General features: G+C 33.0%; 1 protein-coding gene across 1 annotated transcript; it reads right to left on the minus strand.

Moving 5' to 3' along the window:
• Positions 1-2,516: 2,516 nt before the first annotated feature.
• Positions 2,517-10,243, minus strand: HELRODRAFT_113765 (hypothetical protein; the record flags this gene model as incomplete). The annotated part of the gene is made up of 11 exons (XM_009025159.1): positions 2,517-2,751; positions 3,061-3,186; positions 3,363-3,495; positions 3,979-4,762; positions 7,383-7,524; positions 7,765-7,878; positions 8,269-8,358; positions 9,085-9,213; positions 9,527-9,616; positions 9,952-10,026; positions 10,160-10,243. 11 exons carry the CDS (start codon positions 10,241-10,243, stop codon positions 2,653-2,655), a joined length of 1,866 nt encoding a protein of 621 aa, XP_009023407.1. The 3' UTR covers positions 2,517-2,652.
• Between the last annotated feature and the right edge of the window lie 1,307 nt (positions 10,244-11,550).

Raw genomic sequence — 11,550 nt, forward strand, 5'->3', positions numbered from 1 at the left:
TTGAGAACTGAAATGGCACTACTACTACTATAATAATAATTATTATTATAATTATGACAATTATAATAATAATAATTATTAAACAATAATAATTATTATTCACATAATAACTAATTAGAAAAAGCATTTATTTATATAATTGATTGTTTTTATTAATAGTGTCTATTATAAAAATAGGTTCATCTAACTACTTTTATCATATATTATTGGGTCTATCTAATTACCATTATCTCTTTTTGTGGGGTCCAAACACTAATTACATCATCAATTATATCACTGATATTTATTTTATTTTATAACATCAAGTCATGAGACAGATCATCAGTTACATTAGGATTAGGATTCTTGATTAATATTAATAAAACACTATTATTAACTGGTAAAAAAGTTAATTAGAGTAGAATTAAGGTGATAAAATATGATTAATGTTAATTTAGAAATTTTCTTCAAAAGATAATTGTATTGAATTACAATAAGTATTATTTTATTAATCATTATTTTAATTTTTAATAATTAAATTAATTTAAATTTTAAAACATAACTTAAAAAGACTTAAGTTAAAAAAATAAAATAAAATAAACTACCTTACCATTTCAATACACAGGCTAGTTGATTTATTCATGGGACTACAAAGTCAACTAATCCCCAATTGACTAATCACTAATCTTAACTAAACCTTCTAACTAAATTTTATTAATTCATAAAGCAATTTTAAATATTAATTAAACTTTTTTTAGCAAAAATTTTTTAGTTTTGCGATTTTAAATATTAAAAACCATTAAATTTATTGCAAAAAAGCAAATTAGCAAATTAAATAAAATAATATATTTATTTATTATTTTTACATTTAACTAAGGCATTTAAAATATTTCTCCGGAGCGCTTTAAATAAATCGGCGACGATCACAACAACAATGGGCCATAAAATTTGTTCGCATCGTGATTAGCTTCATGTGATCACTTGGATATTGCTTTGATATGCAGCAGGTTCCAAAGAGTACCAGTTTGAAAAATTTGGTTTTTTGCTCATTAAGTAGTGTAAATCGATAAATTTGAAAAGATAAACGAAGTAACTGATTGCTTTATTTTTAGTTTAAACTCTTTATTCAATATTATACTTTATTACATAGAAACATAGAACACCAGTCACACACACACAAACTAAAAAACACACACACACTAAAAAACACACCAAACATGACTTGCAATATTTTATTATCTTTGTAAAATATATACAAGAATAATGAATGCACACACACACATGTGCATTCAGACAACTTTAGAGCGAATAAAATATAGAAATGTAATGTATTATAATGTTATGTGACTAATCAATCAATCAATTAATCAATTAATTAGTTAATTAATTAATTAATAAGAGATAGGACGCACTAAGAACATGATCAAATAAATAAATAAATTCACGAATCCAATTAACATTCATTCATGAATTAATTAATTCACAAATGAATTAACGGATGATGATAATAAATGATAATTAAACGAATGAATTATTTATCAATTTTGTGTAACCAATTCATGAAATACTTAGAGAACGTTAACTTAATGTATAATTTATAACAAGAAAGATACCTCACTAATGACATGTAAGCATTTCAAAAGAGCATCACAAGCAATCGATCGATCAATCGATCGATCAATCGATCGATCGATCAATCGATCAATCGATCAATCGATCAATCAATCAATCAATCAATCAATCAATCAATCAATCAATCAATCAATCAATCAATCAATCAATCAATCAATCAATCAATCAATCAATCAGTTAACCGATCAATCAATCAACCAACCGATCAAACAACTAGAGCGAATGTTATCTAATGATCCCAAGACATTATGTTGATTACCAACACTGATTACAGTTACTCTGAACAAAAATAAGTATAAATTAATAATAATTATAACTATAATTATAACTATAATTATAACAATAATAATATTAAAACCAATGACAGTATCAACGTTAACGTGTTAATTATTGGTAGAGGCAATTTAATTATAATTATTAATATTATTAAAATTGATGGTATCATCATCATCGTCATCATCCCAATCAATGAAAGTGATATTATCATTGCAATTTTTGATCAGCAACAATCAACCAACCAGCCAGCCAACCAACCAACTAACCGACCAACCTACTAATCAACCAACCAAACAACCAACCGACCAACCAATCAACCGACCGACTAACCAACCAGCCAATCAATTAGCCAACCAGGCAGCCAACTGAATTAATCCGTTATCAGCATTATAAGAAATTAATTATTACTAATACTCAATCATTCAGTTCCTAAAACGCGTTTAATGATGACCAAAACAATAATCAATCAATCAACCAATCAACCAATCAATCAATCATTCCAATTCGAAAATAGCCAAAAATGTCATTTGAACAAATTGACCATTCAACAAAAACCAACCATTGAATTAATATTAATGAATTTTATTCGACCAATCAACAACCAGTTAATTGGAATTGACTAATCACACATCCTCAGTTAACTTAAGCTTGAATTAACCAATCACACACCAGTTAACGTGGATTTTAACCAACCAATCATACATCAGATAATTTGAATTTAAATTGACCGTTCACTATTCAGTTAAGAGCAAGTTAGTTAGTTAGTTAGTTGAGTTCATGATCTTCGAGATATTTATATTCAAATGTGAAATCCTCCCTCTGCCTCTGAGCCCAGGCCTCAAAATCAAAATACAAGTAGGAGCCCTGAAATTAACATATAATGAATATTAATCGGCAAATTAGCGCCGAAAAATTAGCACACCGTGAATAATTATCAACTAAATTAGGCCTAAAATATTCATGAACGGATGGCGTGAATAAAAATTTAGACTTGTTGAACGTGTTGATTATTTTCTTTAAATATTTGTTTATATGCTTAGGTAAATGTGTTTATTAGTTTAGATACACGTGTTCAGATATTTAGATGTATGAGCTTAGATACTTAGATATAGAAAGACGTTGTTTATCTTTAAATAGATACAGTAGAAGTTGTATATCTCTAGATAGATGTACCTGTTCATAGTCTTCATTTATGATCTTTGGTTCTTCGAACCTCTGAAACCACATGAGGCATTTTGTATGAAACCTCCATGATTTTAACTTCAGTGCCTTAGCTGCCAGGTGCTGTGCTTTCGTACCCTGTTCATCGTCATCGTCATCGTCATCGTCATCGTCGTATTCATCAACATAATTTATTCAAAAGTATCAAAAATCAATCAATACGGTACCATTATCACCAGAAATGACATAATCATCATTCTTTCATCACTATCATCACCACCATCATCATCATCCTCATCACCATCCATCTTGACCTCCATAAAGTAGAAAACAAAGAAGAGAGTCTCAATGTGCAGCTGGTTGAAGAACTCGATGGAGTCAAATGAGAGGTGGCTGGCTGGCGTGTAGTAGGTCGGACTGTTGTACACGTTCCTCGGAAGACAAGGCCTGCATTCCGTTCATTCGTTCATTTTTTATTCATTCGTTCATTCTTTCATTTGTTCATTCAATATTTAGTTCATTTATTCGTCTATACAGCCAATCGTTCTTTAGATGTTCATTTAATTATTCGTTCATTCAACTGTATATTCGATCATTCAATCATTCACTCATTAGCTGGTTGATAGGTTGATTGATTGACTAATTGACTAATTGAATAAACGTTAATACGTTGAATGAACGGAAGCTGTATATCTCTAGCTGTATAGCTGTATATCTTTTATTATTTTTTTAACCTAGTGGTTAAAAAAATAATAAAAGCAAAAACTAAATTAACGGAAGAGTTGAAAACTTTGCTCATCACGCCAGCAGTTAAAACGGATGATCTATAAATAGATAAAGAGTTTAAAACAGTTGGGCAAAAAAATATAAGAGAGAGAGCGAGAGAGAAAGAAAGAGAGGGGAAGAAAAAAGAGAGAGATAGAAACGTACCTGATTTGTTCAGAGTCAATCTCATAGGGAATGTGATTGATGGCAGCTCCCAGCATGACCAGCTGATGTCGATGGTACTTGTCCAATGGCTGGGTGCCCAGAGGAGCCACGCCTAATAAAGGGTGGAGTCGAATAACTTTGGTAGAGTTGGACTGAGGAGGATTGACCAATAGGGATGAAGACGAGTCGTTGTTGTAGTTGACAGAGAGATTTGATTGGTTGTTGGTCGATGACGGGGGCTGAAGTTGTTGCAAGGGATAGTTACCGGATGTTATCGTTATTGTCGTCGTCGTCGCGGCTGACGCTAGAATCGTCGTCGTCGTCGTCATTGTTGAGTTCAGTACGGATGATGACGACGACGAAGTGTTGTACATTGTTGGTAATGATGTGAGTGATGTAGGCAAGAATGATGATGATGATGACGATGGTAAAGATGATGATGATGCTGAAGACGAAGAGGAGAATGGTGTAGGGGCGGTTGACGGCGTGGGCATCCCCTGCTGTGATTGGCCGTTCACAATTTTGGAGAAATCTGATTGGTTGTTGGACCTGGCGGCAGCAGTTATTGACAACTGCTTCAGCGACATTGCTGCTACTGATACAGGATCTCTCGATGAAGACGACGACGACGACGACGTTGTTGATGATGACGTTGTTGTTGCTGTTGATGATGATGATAATGATGTTGTTGTTGTTGTCGATGAATAGGATGTTGTTGTTGTTGACGTTGTTGTAGTAGTAGTAGTAGTAGTAGAAGTAAACGAGGAGGAGATAGAAGTCGATGCTACAGCTGCTGTCGATGATGAAGACAATAATGAGAATGATGATGAAGAAGATGATGATGATGGAGCTAATAGACTTGGCCTGTTGTCCAGCGACGATGACAATTCTGTAGGCAAGTGAATGGGTCAAGAAATGATCGTAGGAATGTTTTTTGGGGGAAAAAGAAAAACCACCATGCAACTACTAACTAGTTGTGGATGAGTTAACGTGGGAGCTAGCCACTTTGGCGTAGTTGGCCGCTGGCGACGACGATGCCACGATCGATGACGTCGTTCGATTGTTGCTGCTGCTGCTATTGGTCAACATTTCGTTAGTGTTGTTGTTGTTGTTGCTACTGCTGATGTTGTCGTTGTTGTTTTTGTTGTTGTGGTGGTGGTGGTCAGTGTTATTAACGTTTTAAATTGTATTAACGTTGTTATTGTTGTTGTCGTCATGTCAATGAATGAATAAATACAGCAAGATATAGTTATACAAAAAAAAATGAAATTTAGGATAATTGAATGATTGAGTGAATGTCTGATAGAATAAAAATGAATGAAAAAATTTATTGATTGATTTAAAAAACTAATGAAAAATGAATTGAATGATTGATCGATTGATTAAATGACTGACAGAAGGAAAATGAATGAAAAGATTGATTGACTAGTTAAAAATTATTAATGAAAGAATGAATTGATCGAATGAATGAATGATTGATTGATTACTTCTGATTGGCTGCATGGGAAGAAGCTTTTTTGAATTCATCAAACACACTCCTCCCACCATCACTCAGCTTTGAGAAACCACCTAAAATGTTCAACATCATCATCACCATCATCATCATCTTCGTCGTCATCATTATCAAGACCATGATTGCGATCATCATTACCATCATCATCATCATCTTCTTCGTCATCATCATCAATGAGATACTTATTGAAAGCAAATTTCTACAGCAGAAATATAATTAATTGCTCAATTAATACAAATATCTATTAAGTAGTCAGCCAGTCAGTTAGCTGGCAAGTAAGCAAATGAACGAGTGAATAAACAAATAATTGAATAAAAGAATAAATAAACAAATGAATGAATGAGCGAGTAAGTGAGAGAGTGAACGAATGAATGAATGAGCAATCAGGAAAAACATTTGGAGCATGTACCAAAAAAATGTGTGACAAATTGACCGTAGCAAAAAATGAATTAATTACAATGATAATGATAGGAAGAAATATACTGAATGAATGAATGAAAGAGTGAATGAAAGAGTGAATGAAAGAGTGAATGAAAGAGTGAATGAAAGAGTGAATGAAAGAGTGAATGAAAGAGTGAATGAAAGAGTGAATGAAAGAGTGAATGAAAGAGTGAATGAATGAATGAATGAATGAATGAATGAATGAATGAATGAATGAATGAATGAATGAATGAATGAATGAATGAATACGTAAGCAAACAGAAGAATGATCGAGCGAATGAGCGAGTTAGAAAAAAAAGAATAAAAACAAACAAAAAAAAGAACACTGCTAACTATCGGCATGATGTTTATGGTGATGATGGTGATGATGGTGAGTGGCCGCCGACGACGACGACGACGATGACGTCGACAACGAACTATGACTTCTTGTGGCTGCCGTCGTCGATGATGACGTCATCGTCGTGGAGGAGGAGGAGCAAGAGCTGGCCATTATCAAGCCGTTTGTCTGCCGCTTTTGAATGTGTGGCAAACGTCAGTTGGGTAGAAAGATCGAAATGATGGAAGGAGAGAGAGAGAGAGAGAGAGAGAGAGAAAGAGAAAGTGAAAAAGGTGGAGGGAGAGAGCAAACAATCGAAAAAACAAATGAAGAAATTAACTAATAAATGAACGAATAGATGAGTGAATGACAGAACGAATGGAAGGAATAGTAAATGAATGAATGAATGAATGAATGAATGAATGAATGAACGAAGCTTACAGAATCCAGTGAGAGTTGGGTCAACATCCTTGGCCTCTCATCATCATCCTTCATGAAATTAAACATTTAATCAATGTATTCACAAACAATTAAACAGTCATGCAAACTACCTAACAAACCGAAAGACTTAGAGAAAAAGCGAGATAGAGAAAGAGAGTAAAAGAAAGAGAGGAGAGAGTAAAAGAAAAAGAGAGGAGAGACAAAGATAGAGTGCATACGAGAATAAAGAGAGCACAAAGAGAAAAAGAAGGAAATTAAGTGAATTAACCTGAGAACTCTTACATTATCTTAATCTATTTTTCAATCTTATTTTGTACTTTCCAGGCTACCTAGACCTACAAACTGTTTGAATGTGTCGGTGTGCAGGCTTATAAAATAAGAAATAGGAAACACGGACGTCAACATCCTATTTGTCCCGGGTTCAACTAACCATGGGATTAAGTTTGAGTAGATGGGACGTAGGAGGGGTGTTGATGGGTGAGGAAAGGCTGTCCCTGCCCAGGTCAGACGTCTCACTCGATCGCTCCTCGTCGTTCACCATCCGAGTCTGCAACTTGCTTCCTAGAGCTTCCGATTCCTGTGTGCAGTGTTGTGCCGGTGTTTTCATGTTTGATAAACCTCAAACCAGCCAACCAACCAACCAACCAGTCAACTAGCCAGTCAACCAGCCAACCAACCAGCTAGCCAGCCAACCAACCAGCCAGCCAACCTCATCAAGATTGAGTTCATCATAGAGATACATCATAGAGTCATCTGAATTGAGTGGTCCCGACGATGAGGTTGGGTCGCTGCCGAGGGAGACGTAGTACTCAACACTCTCCTTTATTTTGTTGATCTGTGTGTGTGTGGTGTGTGTGTGTGTGTGTGTGTGGTGTGTGTATTATGTGTGCATACATGTGTACGTGTGTGTTTGGCATAACAAACAACCAGAAATAAATCAAACAGAAATGTATACCAATAAGCAAACAGAAAAACAGAAACCAAGAGACATGTAAACAAACAAACAAATAAACAGACAGAAAAAAGATGGACAGTCAGGCAGGCAGATAAACGAACATCAAAACGAAAAACGTACCAACGATATATCTAGAGCGTCGTTGTCGACAAGTCTCATGGTGAGTTCCAATCGACCGATGTGGAATCGATGTTGCTCCAGGTGACATCGATAGTTATCCACTTGCTCCTGTTTCTATTTTTAAATCAGCAAAATTAGATAACTTCTCCTGAGAGCTGATCAATTATAACAAATTAATCACTGCCAACAAAATAAACATTCATTTGAATGATCAAGCAACCAATCACAACCGACCAGCTAATCATAATTAATCAATTACAACTAGCCCGGACAAATAATAATTAATCAACCAATCACAAACCGACCAGCTACGCAATCAACCAGTCACAATTAACCAATTACAACTCAACCAATCACGACTGACCAATCTCAACTGACCACCCAATCTCAACTGACCACCCAATCAAAACTGACCATCCAATGACAACCGTCATACCACACAATCAGCCAATCACAATTAGCCAACATCAATTAACCGGTGACAGCCAACCAATCAGAGCCAACCTCACTATCCAGTTTCTTCTTCTTACTGATGATGGCTTCTATTGAACTTTCAATCTGATCAACTTGAATGTTCAGTGCATCTATCTGGTTCTACAGAGATGATGATGATGATGGCGATGATGATGATGATAATTGTGGCGATGGTGATGATGATGGTGATGATGATGTCGATAACTACGATGATAATAACGATTCTAATGAAAACAATGATGATGGTTAATAAGAATGTCTGTGTTCATGCTGAAAGTAAAGAACTGATGGCAATTATCATTATCACAATGATGAAGATTATGATGATGATGATGGTGATGATGATGGTTATGATGATGACGATGACAGCTTATTATCCAATGGTAATAGTGTATAATAATAGTGTATCAAATGCAATGGTGTTAAAAGTTAGATGGCGCATATCTCAGTCATACTCCACTTAACAGAAATGGCAGTCATCCAGCAAAAAATAAATTATTTAAATTGACAACAGACAGAGAGAGAGAGAGAGAGAGAGAGAGAGAGAGAGAGAGAGAGAGAGAGAGAGAGAGAGAAATAGGAGAGTGAGGGAAGAGAGAGAACAAAGAGAGAGAACAAAAAAAAAAAGAGAGGAAGAGACACGAGAATATACACTAAAAAATTAAGAAGTATTGTTCAGCTATAAATTTATCTGAAAATGCTATAAACAAAAAAAACTACTAGAAGATAAATAGAATAAAATATGCAAAGGTAGCAAATGAGTGAGAGAGAGAGAGAGAGAGAGAAAGAGAGAGAGAGAGGAAGAAAACAAGAGAAAGAGAGAGAGAGAGAGAGAGGGAAACTTACAGAAAGCCACATTCTGATGTCATCTTTCTCCTTTTCTTTGGGGTCAACCTTTACAGCCGTCCCTAACCCAACCGTCGAGTAGGCCTTCGTCTTTGTCTCCCTCTCAATCACTTTAAACTGCTCCATTTTCTGAAAGAATTTTTTCACCAAATTAAAAACAAAACAATTACAAATAATTAATTAATAATGAATAAATAATAAATTAGTATAAATAAATTATATTATTTGTATGAAATTTATTTGTATTTATAGTTCAATAGAAGCAATGATATTTGTCATGAAAATTTGTATATCAAGTCTGGCTGTGCATATGAAACCAAATTAAAATTTTTATAAAAAAAAATTGAAAATATGAATATTGGTTAATTGAAATAATAAATATATACATTAAATATAATAATTAATTCAAATAAAATATAAAATGATAAAAATAATAGCAAACATTTTCTATGAGCTTTTTGTGCTCCAATAAGACATTTTTGTCCTTTATATCATTCGATGTTATCCAGCTTTTTACAAAATCTCGAAGCCGCTAAAAAATTAATTGATAATTTAAGTTTACATCTAAACAATTAATTGACATTTTAAAGTAATTGATAAAATTTGAATACCAAATATTTTCAAATGGCAACAGATAGAGCAGATCAATTGATAATTTTTGTATTTTTCAATGAAATGAAAAAAAAACAAATAAAAAATCAAAGCTTACACAGTTTGCACATTCAAAGTTAACATAGTTAATAACAATTTAAGCCATTAATATCTTAAATAACATTTTATAAAAAGAAAAAATTGAACAAAAAAAGGTTAAATTTTAATAAATTTAAAAAAATAATTAATAAAACCAAAAATTAATTGGTACCATACTTGTAACTTCTTTATCTCTTTCTTCAATTCAGCTTCGTGCTTCTCTTTGACATTGCAATTGACAGCACTGTGGACCTTTGGACAGATGTGCATATTAAGAACTCAATTTAAAATTAGTTAAAATTAATTGAACGTAAATGAAATAACTAATTAGTTAATTAATTAATAAATAATTGATTGATAATTGGTTACAAAAAAATCCTGCTACCTTGGCCCACATATCATCAAAGACTTCTATGCCCTCCACTATCTTCTTCAAAGTTCTGTCTATCTCACCTGAAAGTTTGATCATTTTTAGATGTGATTCAATTTGATTGATAGTGAATTGGCAGGAAATTGAACAACACAATCTTTTATAAAAAATTTGCTAAATGGCAAATTAAATTGTAACTTGATTTATTTGTAACAAGTCATTACGATTACAGACATAGATGAATGCAAAAACGACAAAACCAAAAGCATCAACAACTTCAATGCAAGCCCCCAACCATCACCAAATCAATAATATGAATAATTGAATATGAATGAGTGATGGTAAACAAAGAAAAAAAACAAAACCAACATTGTAATTTTCGTTTGTCAGCCATTGAAAGTAGGATAAGTTCGGCCAAGCGAAAGCCAACATTATACACGACGGTTCGAACGAATTTTTTGCATTTTGATTTTAATTTAAAAGGCGAAAATTGTTTGTTTACCATCCGAGCTGAAAGAACAAATATGGCGTCGCACAGCTGTAGTGCGGACGCGTTTTTAATTTTTTATATGGTATTTTCTTTTTCATATCTGTATCATTTTTACATCAGCCTGTATCATATCAAGTCCATACTCCGATATATCGAAAATATTTAAAAAAATCAAAAGTCCAGGACATGTCTCACTTTATTTCACAGAAACAAGCCGTAAAAGTAGAAAGAGATGCAATCAAATATGTGAATAAGTTGTTGGATTTTGAGACTAACAAAAGTATCATTTAGTGACTAGCTATCATAAAAACCATTATATATAAATCTATATATATATATATATATATATATATATATATATATATATCCATCCATACATACATATACAATCACATATAGTAAATACATACACACAATATCAATGATAAAAAGATCAGGTAGTATCAAAATGTATGTATGTATCTGTGTACATTGTATGCATGCATGAAGTAATGCACGTACGTATGAATGCATGCATGCATGTATGTTTGTATGTATAGATACACATGCGTGCATGTACGTATGTAAGAATGAATGAATAGATTGAATCACCAATATCTATCAAAATTTGCAAATTATAAATTGAACTTTTGTAATAATAATTTGTAATAAAAATAATAATAATTGCTAAAATAATAACAATATTAATGATGTTTGATATTAAATCTATCTCGATAGGATAAATTTGTATAAAATATCGAATTGTTAAAAACGAATGAATGAATGAATGAATGAATGAATGAATGAATGAATGGATACAATAATGGAAGGAATGAATTAATACTCGATTAGCCTTCTGAAAACTGCTAAATAATATGGACGTAAACATGTATTACTGATTGGTTGCTTATGAATGAACGAACGAACGAACGAATAT

Source organism: Helobdella robusta, assembly GCF_000326865.2.
Source record: "Helobdella robusta unplaced genomic scaffold HELROscaffold_40, whole genome shotgun sequence".
Taxonomy (NCBI): domain Eukaryota; kingdom Metazoa; phylum Annelida; class Clitellata; order Rhynchobdellida; family Glossiphoniidae; genus Helobdella; species Helobdella robusta.